Source organism: Brachycentrus maculatus, unplaced genomic scaffold (assembly GCF_059751285.1).
Source record: "Brachycentrus maculatus isolate JH-2025_06_01 unplaced genomic scaffold, ASM5975128v1 h1tg000446l, whole genome shotgun sequence".
Lineage (NCBI taxonomy): Eukaryota > Metazoa > Arthropoda > Insecta > Trichoptera > Brachycentridae > Brachycentrus > Brachycentrus maculatus.
Window position 1 is genome coordinate 107,403 of NW_028281194.1, and position 16,842 is coordinate 124,244.

Here is a 16,842-nt window from a genome sequence, read left to right on the forward strand (position 1 = left end):
TTTTCATCAAAATGATTTATTTGTGTGTCTCCCGCTTTTATAAGCTGCTAATCAGGAATTGCATCTTCACTTAGAATATTGTTTCAAGATGTTTGATCAAATATTGATGACATCATATATTCCAGTTAAAAGTTATTTTTGTACAAAATAAACGATTAAGAAGATCTTCGTCTCTAAATTCTATCCTCATCCGTTGAAAATCATTTGTATAAAAAAAATACATTTTTATAAATGTATAAGTACTTAAAATCGATGTCAACGCAACTCGATTCACGATTCTCGATAATGTAACGAATTTCCCAACGATAATAATTATAAATAAGGGTAAACTTTTGCACATTCTCTAACCTCAGCTTGACAGGTGATTTTAGATATCAGTGCGATATTGTTCTACTCCTTGAAAATGTCAAATGCATACGATACTTATGCTAAAAATTTAGAAAAATGATGACAAACCAAACAATCTAGGTCGCATCACGAAAATAATTTAACCAGTTATGTTATTTGATTTATTATTCATGCGTATTGTAATTAGTATAGTAGTGTGGTTGATAAATGCCCAGTCTTCCATATTCTTCTTCATCTTTGTTGAGATGTCAATGTAAAATGACGACTCCTATGTGGAAAAACCCGGTTTGTATTAAATTCACTCAGAATGTTGTGAATAAAATTATTGTAATTATATTTAGTTTTATTTATCTACCGCCTGCCGCACAATAAGTATCCGTCAAAACATTGTTTCTCCGTTTAATATAATGATTATACAATATAATAAACTTTTGTAGGCTAAGATAATCGAAAATTGTCGACGATTAGTTTTGCATCGGTCGTGATTTCGTTAGAAACAGTTGACCGATATTTTCCATGACATGATTTTCTAAGAACCTTGCACATTACACTGCAAGAGTTTCCGTCTTCTTGTTACTCTAGTGGCCGACAATAAGAAATGATGATCAGTGTTACAATTAAACAATTACTATTGCTGGCGGTACTAAACGCTTCGTTTTGCACGTGCTTTGAGCGTGACATACAATATTATGTGCACTATTATTTTACTGTCTCATCACGTGCCTTACCTACCGCTGCCTACTGTCCGACGAAAGAAAGAGATACTAGAATCGGTGCCAGCATTGTTGTCGGAATCACTAGATCAAGGATGGCCAACCCGCGGCCCGCGGGCCACATGTGGCCCCCTAGGTGTCTTCTTGTGGCCCGCGGAACATATCACACTTTTTTTTTAAGTGTACATAAAACCACCAAAAGAACATTCCATCGTGCGTATTTTGTATCATATCCCATATATGGAAATATCTCATCATCTTCTATGGTATTTTCGTTTTAACAAACAATCACAACATTTTGCGATCGACTTTTAAATGCACATTGATGCTGCTATAACCGACTGACTAGAGGGATTCAAGAGTTAAAATTCTTTGTAAAAGCTAGTTATGCAGTATCCATGATATTAGCAAAAAATCGAACCAATATTCAGATTGTGAAATGGTTAAGTAATGTTTGGAGAGTGTCGTTAAAATTCTGTCTCCAGAAACTGATTTCTCAAATTGCTCAAAAAATAAGCCTCTCCCTAATTTAATAAATACGTTTGATTATTGCCTAACTCAAATTTAATAAATATGTTTGATTATCATTTTTTTAATGTTTTTAAAAAAGCAATATATTTCATGTTTGCTTTGAATAATTAAAGAAATTTTGTTTTATAGCCCGGTAGGAAACCTCATTTCTAAAATCTGGCCCGACTACTGAAAATGTTGGCCACCCATGCACTAGATCATTTCGTGTATTCTGTGAACCTGTCAAAGATTTGACCTTGTAATTTCTTCTTCCTTGCTCCATCCCCACTTATCGTTGTAGACTGTTAGGGTCTGCTCTCCTCGTCTCAAGTTGGACCTATCCTTCTATCATATACAACGTCACCTAGGTCATGCCTTCGAATCATGTTATCTTTCTGTAGCATTCATGAATTTTTTGGTCTTCCTCTAGATGCCTTTCGAGGTGATCGCCTGGTTTACAACTTTGGCGGTCGTGGTCCCGTGGTTAGTGTCGCGGACTCTTAAGTGAGAGTTTCTCGGTTCGAACCCACTCTACCACAATTTGATACCATTTTGTAATAATGAGCCGCTTAGGCTCACAGAAATAGTGTGAAATTGAAATATTTGTGTGAATAATAAAAACACAAATATTTATCTTTGAAAAAAAAATGTTCAGGTTCTCCACGTCTTCTGTGCCCATACCAATGTGTCCTTGTAAGGAAAAGTCCATACGGGAAAAATTAACCCTATGCTCACCTCCTGTATCCTAGTCTAATGCATTTAAGTTTAGCCAGGCACCGCAGGCTTAAAAGTTAAATTTATGTTTAGGTCATGAGAAATCATCAAAAAAATGAGAGTATATGTTTACTTAACAAATATCATTAATATCATTAGTTTTTTCTCAATTAATATGTTTCGCTAAAGGCCTGAAAAATATTGACAAATTCAATTCACAACTCTTGCACATTCCTGCGTCTCCTCATACATACCCACCGATTCCGACTCCTGACCCTGACTCTTAAGTATTTGAAATACTTGATCTTGACAACTTTTCCTCAACTTTCCTCTGCTTCTATTTCAAAATATATTCGCCTCATATATTTGATTGAAAGAATGATTCAAGAAAAAAACATAAACTATTCAAAAGAGAATTGATTTATATACAAGTTTGGCTGTTACCATTTAAAGTCTTAAGTAAAAAAAAATGCATAAGTCAAGATGCTTGTTAAGCCTGAAAATTTGACTTTAGACTACCAATAATTTAAAAAATATGCGCAGTTAATATAATTTCGAATGTACACACAAAAACGACTGTACTATTTCACACATATGCTTTACACAAATAGATATACGTTTATAATAATAGATACACATCTTATCTCTTTGCACTTGTGATTATTATTTTCTCACTGTCATCTGCCGTCACAATACCAAGTTACGTTAGCACCAATGTTACAGTAACATCTCGTGCCAAGTGCATTTTAAGTGCAGTCACTATCTTCAAAGTCATTCCAATGTAAAATATCGAGCCCTTCCTGATCAATCCCGTCAATTTGAATAGTATTGTATGTTTTTATAACATTATTCACGAGTACCAATATAAAGAAAGAATCCAATATTTATGATGACTTTGTAATGAAGAAATAAAGTATCTATAATATAAGTCGTTCTTTAATAAATATTTTCATGTAGACAAGCAGGTATTTAGTTAAGTAGGTAGTAAATATGAAATGTAAGATGAACAAGAGCCCTGCGACTGTCTTGTCAGCATGGCGAGAGTTATATTATTTGTTGTTTCATACATACAAATATACACGTATGTAAATATATTCGTATGTATATGAGAAAAAACAATATGTGATTGTAACAACAACAAAAAACTGAGGTATTTGCAAAAATATAAAAAGAACATCAATTCATACTTTTGTTTTTCTGTTAAAAGACAGAACATTTTACTCCATTGCAAGGATTGAATGATATCTTATTTATGCGCTATCTTTTCTTATACGTGTTAATTGATATGTACGTGAGCTTCGACTTTTGATGTGGAAAGATGTGAAATTTTGTCATTTTGATAAGTATAATACAATCGGTTGCAAAGCTTGTTTGCGTATTAAATTAGGAAGGTACTGAAAGCCTAATGTCCTATTCCTTTCACTCAGATGATGAATATTTTTTATTTAGGGTGGTTTCACTAACGATAGGATATGAATCTTGGATGATTATTAGCAAATAGTAAGGTTTCACTTAATAAATTGCTGCGCAAAAACAATGAGATTTTCTCACAGCAAAACGAAATTTCATTAACGCAACCTACTTTCCTAAAGTACCCAAACATGTTTTGCATCTATTTTTGCTTCATTACCAAATTACATCCGACCGAAGACATTCATATTTTGGTCACAATTCTCCATTGTGTCGGGTAATTATTCAAATTTTAATGGAGCCATAATTTATTTAAATTAATCGTCGATTCAAATCTAATGCGAATTTTGTTTACGCTATTAAGATATTTATAAATATTATCGATTAGATCACGTGCTAATCAAAATCAATTAATATGCTTATTTCGTAATTGTGATTTCAAATGGTTGAGCACATTATCAAACCATTAGTATTTACTTATATTTTTTGTCAGGTAGAAAAATATAACCCTTCTTGTTTTAAACTTCTACATAGAAAAAATGTTCGGAATGTCTTAATATTGAAAATTATTTAGAAATTATTTGTCAATTGGAATATTCAATACTTGTCAGCTTATTTTTTTTAACTTGTGGTTTTAAATGATATATTATTTCTTAATCTTTAAAATTTTAGGGATGTTCTCGTCGAAGCAAAGGGTTCAAGTAATAGTAATTATTGAGCGTATAGAAAATCATATTTCATTTCCAAACATAAAATAAGATAAAACGGAAATAATTATAAGGCGAAACTTATTTAACATTGCGCATGAGCAAAAATATGTAAACTAGACATTGAAAACAAAACAATAATTAAATTCATCCGGTATAAAAATTATGTAATAGACTTGCATCAGAAATTAATAATCAGAAATCGCAACGTCTCTCCCTTTCTACTGCTTGGTTGGTCGCTGGGCTGTCACATGGCGTTCAGTCCCATCATCTAGTCGTAAAATCCAAGAGAAGTCAGTACTCTCTGAGGTAAAGAATGATTGATTTTGAAAAAATATCAATGAAAAATACGTCAATTTCAGATCACGAATGAATGGTCAAATTGTGTTTTGTTTTTAACAATGGATCAATGTCACATAGCCAAACTAAAAAAAAATATTTCAGGAGTATTATCAGATGTCCTTAAAATATGAAATATTTTATATTAACGGTATTGGTAAAAAATCAAACAGAAAAGAGAATATACAAAAAAAACTAAAAAAACTTGCGGTACTTAACATTTAAAGAAAATGTTAAATTAATGATGTACCAATTAATTAGGTAATTACTCAATCAACCGATAAATATCCGGTAGCTATCGGTTTATTAATAAATAAGAATGTACGAAAACTATCCTCAATATTCCATAGTTTCCATACAGAGCCACTGTCGCCATCGTACCATTATAGCACTCCATAATATGTAAATATATTGCATGTGAAAATGATCAATTGTTCACTCGTCTGTATAACAAAATATATTTTGGTCGCCGCATTAATTTAACTCAATGGGTCAATTTTAATATTTTAAATATGATGTCATTTAAAACAGGGTATTACTGATGTTGTTTTCACTTTTAATACTTAAAAAAACAATGGGCTTAAAAATATCTTTAAAAAAAAGTAAAAGAGTTTAAAATGTTTTGCTATTGAAAAACTATAAAAATATGATCGGTTCAGAGAATTCGAAATGAAGATGAATTAAGAAGCACATGAAAAGGGGGACAATTTATATGCATGAGTACAATAAATTTAAAAAATGGTACGGATCATTTGCGCAAAGAGAAATAAGGAATTATATGTATGTATTATATTACAAAGCAAGACGGAGAACACGGGTTTTAGAGCTTGTGAAAGCTGTTCCGTTGTAGCACTAAGTCGCTAAATAATAAAAGCCACGATAATTGTCAACCTTCAGCGTGGAGCAACGCGATCAGAAATTACTATACATTTGTATAGTAATTTCAGTATAAATTCAAAACAATTTAAAAAATGTAATGAAACAATCATATAGATTTCACAATATTTTGGGTGTCCAAATTCTTGTTCACAAAACTGGATTTCTCCACTTATGAGTTATTTTAACATTTTGACATCTCAACACTGATGAGTAAGAATATGGAAGTTTGAGTATTAACAGGCCTTACGAACAGTCATAGGCTAGTTTAAGTGACCGCTTTTTACACGTGTAACATTCACCCTTATGAGTTCCGAAACGTAGTGTGTTGTCAATCCTGGTAGAATGGTGAATATTACACGTACATAAAGCATTCACTTAAACCAGCCTTTGACGGGTGTAATCCTTGTAACTACACAGACCTCCATATTCTTCTTCATGATGCATATGTTGAGAAGTCAAAATGTAACATAGATTTTATACTAAAATAGTAAAAAATAATAATAAAACCATAAAATAAAACGAGGAATAAGATTATTGGTTTTTAAACCCACAAGTTGTACATATGTAGATAAACGATTAAGATAAAAGAATCATTAAATAAATTTTGTATCTAATTTATGACTATTGAAAAGAAAAATAAATAGTTTGTTTCTAGCAAAAGATCGAACATTAACAAAATCATTAATGCAATTAGTAATTCGTATGCTGAGGGGTCGATGTGTATAATGCATAATATAAAAGTTTCATTAAAATGTTACCTGTTGGTTCCAGTTGGCCTTTGAGGGGGTCGAGGTTGTTCAATGAACTAGGGTACCAAGACAGAACGTGGGGCGTCCAAGGCTAACGAGGAGCCTGAAAACGTAAAAAAAATCATTGAAATCAAATTGGCGAAATTTTTACTGCGGACGAAAGCACCAAGAAAACAAAAGACAAAAGTCTAGCCGTTCCTTTAATGACATAATAATATAATTATTCATTATATTAGAAAAAAAGTTTTTAGAGTCAGTTGTTTTCCCAGGTATACGCGGACGCATAAAATTATTACTAATACAAAAGATATCGCGCCTGAAAGAAATTATCAGTACGGACCTTCTGCTGAATATTGAATCAAAATATGTAGATTCATTACATAGGTTGTTACGTGCGTAGTTACTGAAGAGTAGGTAGTGGGATATGTCGATACGCACTACGAATTAATTTGTAATGTTAAATATATTAAGTAATCATGCAGCCTCGTCATGTTCAGATCATTGACTTATTGAAAAGACTAAAATATTACTGGGAAAAATCCACGACCAATAAATTGACGATTACTCTCGAATACTCACTTTGTTCTTATACGAGTTTATATAGTTTTTGGAATAAATTTTATTCCGATGAGCGATATCAAGGAATTTAGATTATAATTAAAGTTACTACTTAATACCTTTTTCACCCATATACATTTTTTTATATATTTGATTTTATTCACGCATTCGCTAAGACTTCCGTTTCTTATTGTTTGGCATGAACCGTTTTCGCCACGCCATTGATTTTATATTTTGAAACAAAAGGATCTCGGAAAAGGACAAATCTTGAGATTACCGTGGATTTTAGCACTATTAGCAATTTATTATACAATTTGGGCAGAAAGAACAAAAGATGATCACCGGTAGTTATCGCTCTTTTTCTGCTGTTGGAAAATACAACATCCGTCAAGGCTAACTAAATTTAAATTTTTCAATTAATTTATCATTTTCAAGTCTAAAATTTTGACTAGCGGCGTTTCAGTCAGTAACGCCATCAGTCTTCAAACATATGCCTTTATCGAACTACCTTTTTACATGTGATTTTCTAACGAGTTAGGTATACCTATCAACATTCATTCTGCAACATTTTTCTTTTTTTCGCACCAAACAACTTACGAGAAAACTTGTAGGAAGGAAATGAGGGGATATATACAAAGACAGAACTCATTCGCCGGCCAACCGCCGAATAGGTGACATGCCTTTCCACGCCCGATTTTTTTCGTTTGTTGGATTTTTTTTGTTTTTGCTATTTAGAATTTATATAAAAAAATATTTTTATATTTTTTAACCCTTACTTTTCAAAAACACCTTTTTTCTCAAAACCTTATATTTAATTCGAAAAAAAACTTCTTCAAAATTTTTTCAATACAATAACGGTGTTTTAAGAAAAAATCAATCACGTAAAATGTTACCTGGGTTTGGTGAAAATTAAGTTGATATTTAATAAATTCTAGGCCTTAAAAATGAAAGGGTTGCTTTCATCAGAAAAAATGTGTTTCGTCCTCTCGCACTGTTGGCAATAATTTCAAAATTGTGAAAAAATGTTCGATTGTTCATAAGTATTTTGGAGTTTTAATAATTTTGTTATAATTTTCAGCCAGCTTAAGCTCAGCTAGTACTCCACTGGGATGTATTCTGGGTGGTTACCTGATGGACTCGATTGGGAGGAAGCTGACTCTCATTCTCACCGAAGTTCCTCTAATCTTGGGATGGATCTTCATTGCCAGTGCCCAGAACATCGAAATGATATATATTGGTAAATATTTTTATGACTATGGCATTATTATCTTGTCTCGAGAAGGTATTACAAAATTTAGACAAATGACGGGAACGTAACACAGTACGTATATTATTTATAGATTTGGCGTTTAATTTGTAGAACTCCATTTAATTTATGTATTAAATGTTAAATCAAACACTGATTTTTTGAGTCTACTAAGCTGGATTCAAACATTCGTTTGAAAATGCCATAACTAGGCGAAACAATTGTCACAAAATTATTTTTTATGTGGTTTTTAACAATAAAATAAAACTTAGTAGACTAAAATAATCTGTGTTTGATTTAACATTTAATACACACAGTACGTATAAGTTGTTGTTTAAAACGTACACGTGATTGCTATCCCATAGGACGCTTGTTGGTCGGGCTAGGTTCGGGAATGGTGGGTGCTCCAGCGCGAGTGTACACGTGCGAGGTGACCCAACCTCACCTCCGAGGAATGCTCGGAGCTCTGGCTTCAGTGTGCATATCTCTAGGAGTCCTAATCCAGGTAAGCTAATTCTAGAACCAATCATATGCACAGTTTTACAAATTAAACCCCCAATGTAGCCCATAAATGGTGTCGATCTAAATCAACCGGTTCCATATTTTAGAGTTTTACAAAAGCGTGTGGGATATAAATTCCCAAAATAAAGAGAGAAAAGTCCGTTATTTTATCAAAAATTACTGAAAAAAGAAAAAAAGCGCTTTAAAAAGCCATGTAAAATTTTTATAGAAAATTTCATTGAAAAATATTTTAGATAAATAAAAAAAATGGTAGCCTAACCATGGAGTAGCATTTACCATTCAAAGAATATACTTCGTCGTTTTTTTACGTACACGTAAAACGGAACAACGTGAATTATCAGAATATTTTTGTAATACATGACAAAGTGAGTTTTTGGGATTGTGATTGTTAGATTAGTGTTTACTTTCTTCTGATAAGCCTAGAGGGAATGGGCCACTTTAGATTAAGTCGTCGATAAATAATAAGCAAATCAATTTTTTTTACATAAGAGAATACAGTTAATAGTCGTACATAGAATAATAATACGATTTAACGATTTGACAGTACGTCATGGGAAGCTTCCTGACCTGGCAAGTCCTGTCCAGCATCAGCGCCATAGTTCCCATCCTGTCGCTGATCCTCATGACCATCATGCCGGAGACGCCCAACTACCTGGTGTCCAGGAACGAGGATGAGAAGGCTCGAATCAGTCTCGCGAAGCTCAGAGGATCTACGTTCAATGTCAACAGAGAACTCGATCAGATGCTGTTGTTCAAGCACACTAACAACGTGCAAAGGTACAACGAAAATTTTAAACCTCCTTTATACGATCTAAATTTGGCTTGTATAAAAAGTATTTTTAAATATCTATATAAAACTAGGTTCGAGACCAATTTTGAATCTATATTACCTATCCATTGTATTTCTTTATCAACGGTGATATTTTTCCGTGAAAATAATCATATCACTAACAAACAGATAATAGCATATTTGCGTTATAAACCTTCATTTTTTATTTGTTTATTTTATGTACTTTTTTAGGCTAAGCGGATTACGAGAAATTGTGAAAGCCTTACTCAGTCCTTCCGCTCTCAAACCATTCGGCATTCTATTCCTTTATTTCATGATGTATCAATTTAGCGGAGTCAACACAATCACATTTTATGCCGTTGAAATTTTTCAAGTAAGTTCGCTTTGGATATTTCTTACTATTTTAGATTTGAGTAATTTTCCAAAAATCATGTTGTTAATTGTAATAAAATGTACATATCCAAAAATAATTCAATTCATTAAAATCAAATCTCTTTAGCTTTTGATTGTGTGTAACTAATTAGTTGCCCAAAACTATCTACTACATTAAAAAAATGGAGAAATATATTATGAAATATTTTTTTTGTAACTTAAATTTAAGTTAAATGAATGAAAAAAACGGTTCAATTTAAGACATTTAACATATACGCATGTAGATATAATTTTTTTAATGCAAATTCAATATTTTATTTTCTATTTGTACGTGTTTAATATTATACGTATTCAATACATTTATGTACTGTATTTTTTTTCATTGATGAGAGTAAAAATAATTTCTAAAATGGAGGAAAACTCGTTAAAATTTAATTTTAATTTTTTTCAGGAATCAGGAACTCAAATGAACAAGTATCTAGCTACCATAATTTTAGGCATTGTGAGACTAGCCTTTACAATTATCGCGTGTATTGCTCTCAGAAAATGTGGAAGACGACCTCTTACCTTTATATCAGGTACATTTTTATTTATTTGATATTAAAAAATACTTAAGTCCTTTTTTTTAAATAATAATAAAAAAAACTTTTAAAAAGATATTAAAAATATAGATAAATTATTGAAAATGAATATTTATAGGGCTTAAAGCCAGTCATTTTCTCGTTTAAGTGATCATTTTTATAATTTTATTAAAATTAAACACTTGAATGTACCACTTTAATGAGTTTTATTTATATAAACGACTAGTTTCGAAAACGACAGATGTTTTCATCTTCTGGTACAAATTAATGTTTTAATTTGAAATAAATTTGTTTTTAAGTGGTATATTAAAGTTTTTTATTTTAATAAAATAATCATGTCATTCCACAAAGTTAATCCGAATCAATAAATAATATCATTTTATAAATTGTGTAACGTTTACAATTCTCCCTATGATTGACATTATGATGACATTCAACATTCATACAATGATTCAAACACTAAAAGCATTGTTAACGCAATAACGATATACCATATTAACTATTTTTTGTTTATTTCCCGATACTTTGTTCAATATCAACGTCTGTCGTTCTTGAATTCTTTTACATTTCGGAATAAACGGGTCGTTTATATTTGCAGGTATCGGATGTGGAGTGACGATGGTCGGTCTAGGAACGTATCTATACTACCGTCAGTATTGGCTCGCTAACAACCTTCCTCTGCAGCAGACTTGGATCCCAGTGGCCTGCATATTCTTGTATACGGTAGCTTGCACTATGGGCTTCTTGGTGGTGCCGTGGGTCATGATTGGAGAAGTGTACCCCACACAGGTATGTTACGTCATATCGATGGCTTTGATAAATCCGCGACTAAAAAAAAACTAACCATAGCTTTTTTCTTATTTTGAACAGTTTACATAATATTTTGAATTTAAGCATTTTGAAAAACCAACAGTTACTATTTTCATAATGATTTTGTCCGGAATATTTTTATAATTGTGTCGGTTTGTGGTCCCGTGGCTAGTGTCGCAGACTCTCAAGTCTAAGTTTCTCGGTTCGAACCCACTCTGCCACAATTTGATACCTATTTGTAAGAATGAGCCGCTAAGGCTCACAGAAATAGTATGAAATATTTGTGTAAATAAGATAATCACAAATATATCTCTTTAAAAAAAAATCAGAAAAGGCACGCCTTTCGTTTAAACAACCTGGAAAAACATGTTACTCTAAAATATATTTTATCTCCTTCTATATTTTTTAATAATAAAAAACTCGTTTTAAAAAAAAAGCTAGTTTTTACAAGTACGGGTATGAAATTCCGATCCATTGCTGCTATTGTCTATTTTCTCCTCTATTTGCAGTCCTTTCGAGCTTCTGTATCCCATCAAATATATTATACTCCTGGATCAAATAAACTGGAGCGCTCACTCCACCCTTACCCTGCCTTCAAATTATTTTGGATCAAGTTAACTCCGCAAATAAGGATGGAATATAATACTTTTTATGGATTTTACAGAATAGTTTTTATAAAATGTTAATATTTTACAGGTTCGAGGAATCGTTGGAGGAATGACTACATGTTCTGCCCACTTGTTTGTTTTTATCGTGGTGAAGACGTATCCATTCCTATCCCACACTCTAGAGAGGCATGGAACATTTTGGTTATACGGATGCATATCATTATTAGGTATAAAAAGTCAAATTATAAAAATAATCCCATTTTTAAATCAAAGCATGAATTAATTAAAAAATGTTTTATTTAATATTATTTGAATTTTGATGTTACATCATTGAATATATTTTTTTAGGAACAATATTCTTCTACTACTGCCTTCCAGAGACTAAAGGCAAAACTCTTCAAGAAATAGAAGACTATTTTTGTGGACGGACAACATCATTGACAACGAAAAAACCTCCAATAGTAAATGACAACACAAAACCTATTCTGTTATCAGTCGAAAAAGGAAAATTGTTACCCTAAATTTATTTACACAAAGTTTAAAAAAGTAATAATTTTAAACGAGTAAATAATAATCGACTGTCACATGCTAGGTTGGCCCTTCGGGTCAATGTAAACCCTTCATTAGTCAGCCCTTTGGGCCAAAATTATCCAACGTTTAGTAATTAATTGGTCCTTTGGGGCTCTATTTAATCCTCTGGGATGGTAAAAAAAGAGCTGTCCTTATTTAATTTCGCTTATCTTTAATATATTTTGTATTGTAGGAATCAAATGAAAATACTTGAAACGTATATATTTAGGTATAGTACAAAAAAACCTGTACTTATTCAGCTGTACTTATTCATCTGTCTGAGGTATCAGAATCTTGAATTAGTAAAAAATGTAACAAGAATAATGGTCCGCAAAACGAAGAGCATGAAAACACTTAAGCCCTGAAGATAACTCAGAGTACATTTCTGCGTACAGCGACGTGAATTTTCGAGTATTGAAATTATACAATATACAATAGATTATTGGTATTCCAAACGTGTGTACTTATGTTTTACTTTGCTTATATTTTGTTTTGTGTAGTTTTAATTTTCAAACAAATGTGAAGCTAGAATATAATCAAAATATTTCTTACGTTAGCAAATATGTAGAACTTCGCTAATCTGTATTTTCTCCGATAGAGACATTAAAAAACAAACAGTACATCGCTGTCGATCTTGGTATTTTTGCTGTTGGATCCGATCGCAATAAATCGCTGTCAAAGGGTCGTACCCTTCGAGCATGGGAAAATATTCATCTATCAACTATTGTGAGTTCGCAAACTAGTGGCAGCTTTACATCAAATTAATATTATTATATAATGAAAGTATGCACTTAGAAATTAATCTAATTAAGAGTTGAATGACATATTGTAGTGAAATGTATTATAAGCGCCAATACCTTTCAGTTATTAATTTAATCTACTCAAATATGCAAGTTTTGTATATTTTTAAAAGATTTGTACGCACCTGAAATTGTTATATGTCGTAGATATTATTTATTATGCAATGATGAATCGTTGCAAATTATGGCATAGCCAATATGGTGCATGATGTTATTAGAGATCGATTTTATCATGATTCAATTATAAAGTTCTTACTTTTAGATGTTTTGTAAAATGTTGTTTGCTAATTTTCAAATGCGGAAATTATTGTAGTGAAAAATCGTTTTCTTTATTTCGCCTTTATTTGAAGAATAGGTTTGTCAATGAATTAGTAAAATAAATAAAACAAGGGTCTTATTTTTGTATTGTATGTTAGAGGTATCAATGGAGTATCTTGAATTTAATGATATACTCTGTTTTAAGCCATGTATAAAAATAAAGTTTTTCGAGTAAAAAGGGAAAATATATTTTTATTCCGAATCGTGTTATATACGTTAAGAAATTTGCGAAATTTTATTTTGAGTAGTGGCAATTTACTTTTCACAAATAAGCACTACGTTTGATGTTAGGGGATGATTGCGTATATCTTTCTCTTCATACTTCACACACGATCTTATAGGACTAACATCATCGAAAAACGTGAGGTGCGTTGATGCGAGCCTCTAAATTTTAATAATTCAAAATTATTTTTTATAGTTTACTTTTGAAATATTTCTGCAGAAGTAATTAACTATCAATAAAGGTGAAATAAAGAATTGTTGTTGTTTTTTTAACAAGGGGCTGGTTCACTTTTCTAAATTAGGTCCTGAAATAATATGCGTAATTCCTAATAGTCGTATATTAATGTATTTTACTTGTAGATATGTTTAACTGAGATTATGAAGCATTTTATTTAGAAACTAAGGTGTGAAGTACAATACAAGTATGTGCAATATAACACAATACAATACAGGTACCTAAGAAATAATAAATATCTGCGCTTTTTACAAAATAATGTTAACGCTGTCTGTGCCTTTGAACGGAATATGGAGAAAATTTAGAAATATTTTATTGATATATAAACCTAAAACGGTACATATACGAACCTAAATAATTTGATAAAAATAGTATTTAAAAAGATATTCATGTAAACAATAAGGGGCAAAATATAAAATTACCTGTTTTTAAGCATTCCTATTCGTAACATTATTTTTAATTGAAATATTTACATTATTCTCATTAGCTTATATTAGTGCGTAAGTTTATTCTAAAAATATTATGGAAATTCAATAATCAAAATATTTCAGAAAACATTAGTGCTATAAAAAAATATTCATAATCTAATGATTGTATAAATAATTATTTATATATTTACGAATATGAAGTGTAAACAAATAAATGGATAGTAATTTATTATTTAATTTTAAAGACAAACAAATACTAATTTAATAATTTGTTCACTGAACTGGATTACTAATAAAATGTAAATATAAACACACGTGATGCAAGTTTGACATTTTACGAGCACGTACCTCCTGCAAAATATAAAAAAAATATCGAACTGCATAAAACAATAACAACCATCTGGTATCAAAGATTTCATAATGTTCATAATAAAATACCTGTAGGAATCGTTTTCAAAAAAATTACCCTTACTGTGTTTTAAGTTTGGACGGCCGAGCACCGTACACGTGATAAAAGTGAAATTTCTTGAAAAATAAAGAATAAGAGAGATTTCATGAGAGAGACAGAGCATATCAAAAATTTGCATAAAACGTATTCTGTTTTTTCTTTCTTTAATATTTACATTGTCATTGATTGGTGCTTCAATTGGTAATATTGTACTAATATCAATGATCTGTATCTCAAATGCTTAAAACCACTGTAGGCATAACCAGTTCATTATTTTTCATGTAATTAGTCGAAGAAGACAATGAATAGAAATAAATATGATAAATTCCATGGCTCTAGGTTTCCCTCATTCAAGAAACTTCACTTTGACAGGTGATTTTTGTTAATATTTCAAATATTGACTATTTATTTAACGATTTCTGGCCAGTAATAAGCGAAAAACGCTGTTTAACTCTCCGAAAATGTCAAACACGCAATACATCTCAAACAAATTTCAACAAATTATGCCACAATCACAACTTGAAAACGTTTGACATAACAAGGGTACATTTTTTTAACTCTTCTTATTTTGTATATTAATCGTTAACCATTTTTAAAGTATTCTATTGGTCCATTGATTCTACTATTTTAGTATTCTATTGATCTATTGATTCACCAAACACTTAAATCTACACAATATTAAAAAAAATCATATTGTGTGTATTGGTATTATAAACAACATTTTTATATTTAGTATTTATACGAGTATATAAAAATCTCATTTATTTGGGTATGAATCCTAAATATTTTGTCATGGAAATATTTCTGTGCTACAGTATTATACTATGATATTTTTCACTACCTACGATTGTTAGGGATATAATTTATAATATTATTCACTACCTACGTTTTCTTTTATCGTTTCTTTTTTGGTTTTGTTTTTGCTAAGTAGGTTCATTTTGTTTCGTTCTCTATTTAAATGTATTACATTTAATTAAAAGAAAAAACATTAAAACTTGCTAATAACTTTTTAATTCAAATATTTATTATTTTTATTTTCACGTATCTTTATACCACAAAAACTGTTTGATGTATTTTATTAAATGTATTAAATAATATTTCATACACAAAAGTTACCCACTATTCTTATCGTGTTTTTATGTTCTTTTTCCTTTTTACCTGATCCTTTCATTTGATTTGAAGATCTACCTCCAAAACATGTTGTCGTAAAATCATTGATGGAAGCATAAAAATATTTGTGAAATACATGATTAATTTTCTATAAATACGTTTTTTCCTTTTTGTATCACTATCACTTAAAAATATGTGTCATCCCCCTTTCCCGGGCAGCTCTAAACAGCCTCCTAACTCTTCAATCTCGTATATTCTGGAACCAAGAAATCTGACTTCTGCTGACACCTCTTCGACCCACTATTTTGCCTTTTATGATGAGTTGCAATAGCTCGTACTTCACTTCTCCCAACACATGCCCCAGAAAGGCCACTGTCCGGACTTTGATAGCAGTAGGCAACTCATGTATGGTAGGTAGGTACTGTATTATACGGGTACTCATATTATATTATTGTCGTTATTTTTCACTGATCTTTCATCGTGTTTTTTTCTGGACATCTAATTTTACTGTTTATGGTATATTCAATGTGGCCAATCTTACCGTATATTAACTATATCTACCGAAATCCGAGAGAATCTACCGACTAAGAAATGTTTATAATATAACGTATGGGAATTATTTCTACCCTACAACCACATCTTTTGGGCATTAAAAAACGGCGAGTGTTTTTGCCTAAAATTTTCACTCGTTAATCACACGAAATCATAGTAACATAAATAATCAATGCATTCACATGTAGAAATAGGCTATAAAACTTATAAAGATGGAGCGAACTTATAAAGATAGGGACGTGATTAAGCCGTAGCTAGATTTCAGAGTCACTCGGACGTAAGGTAATTTAAAAAAGGGCATTA

The 16,842-nt window shown here is 31.1% G+C and overlaps 1 protein-coding gene across 2 annotated transcripts in view; it reads left to right on the forward strand.

Moving 5' to 3' along the window:
- LOC148302483 (facilitated trehalose transporter Tret1-like) overlaps positions 1–13,729 on the forward strand; it is a 29,193-nt gene extending 15,464 nt beyond the window's left edge. For both annotated transcript variants that reach the window (XM_088271551.1, XM_088271552.1), the window contains exons 3-10: positions 8,006–8,164; positions 8,539–8,678; positions 9,240–9,472; positions 9,717–9,858; positions 10,309–10,435; positions 11,037–11,227; positions 11,945–12,083; positions 12,205–13,729. In XM_088271551.1, coding sequence (XP_088127677.1) covers positions 8,006–8,164; positions 8,539–8,678; positions 9,240–9,472; positions 9,717–9,858; positions 10,309–10,435; positions 11,037–11,227; positions 11,945–12,083; positions 12,205–12,377 — 1,304 coding nt within the window. In that variant the 3' untranslated portion in view covers positions 12,378–13,729. The remainder of the gene's footprint in view (positions 1–8,005; positions 8,165–8,538; positions 8,679–9,239; positions 9,473–9,716; positions 9,859–10,308; positions 10,436–11,036; positions 11,228–11,944; positions 12,084–12,204) is intronic.
- Positions 13,730–16,842: the final 3,113 nt, after the last annotated feature.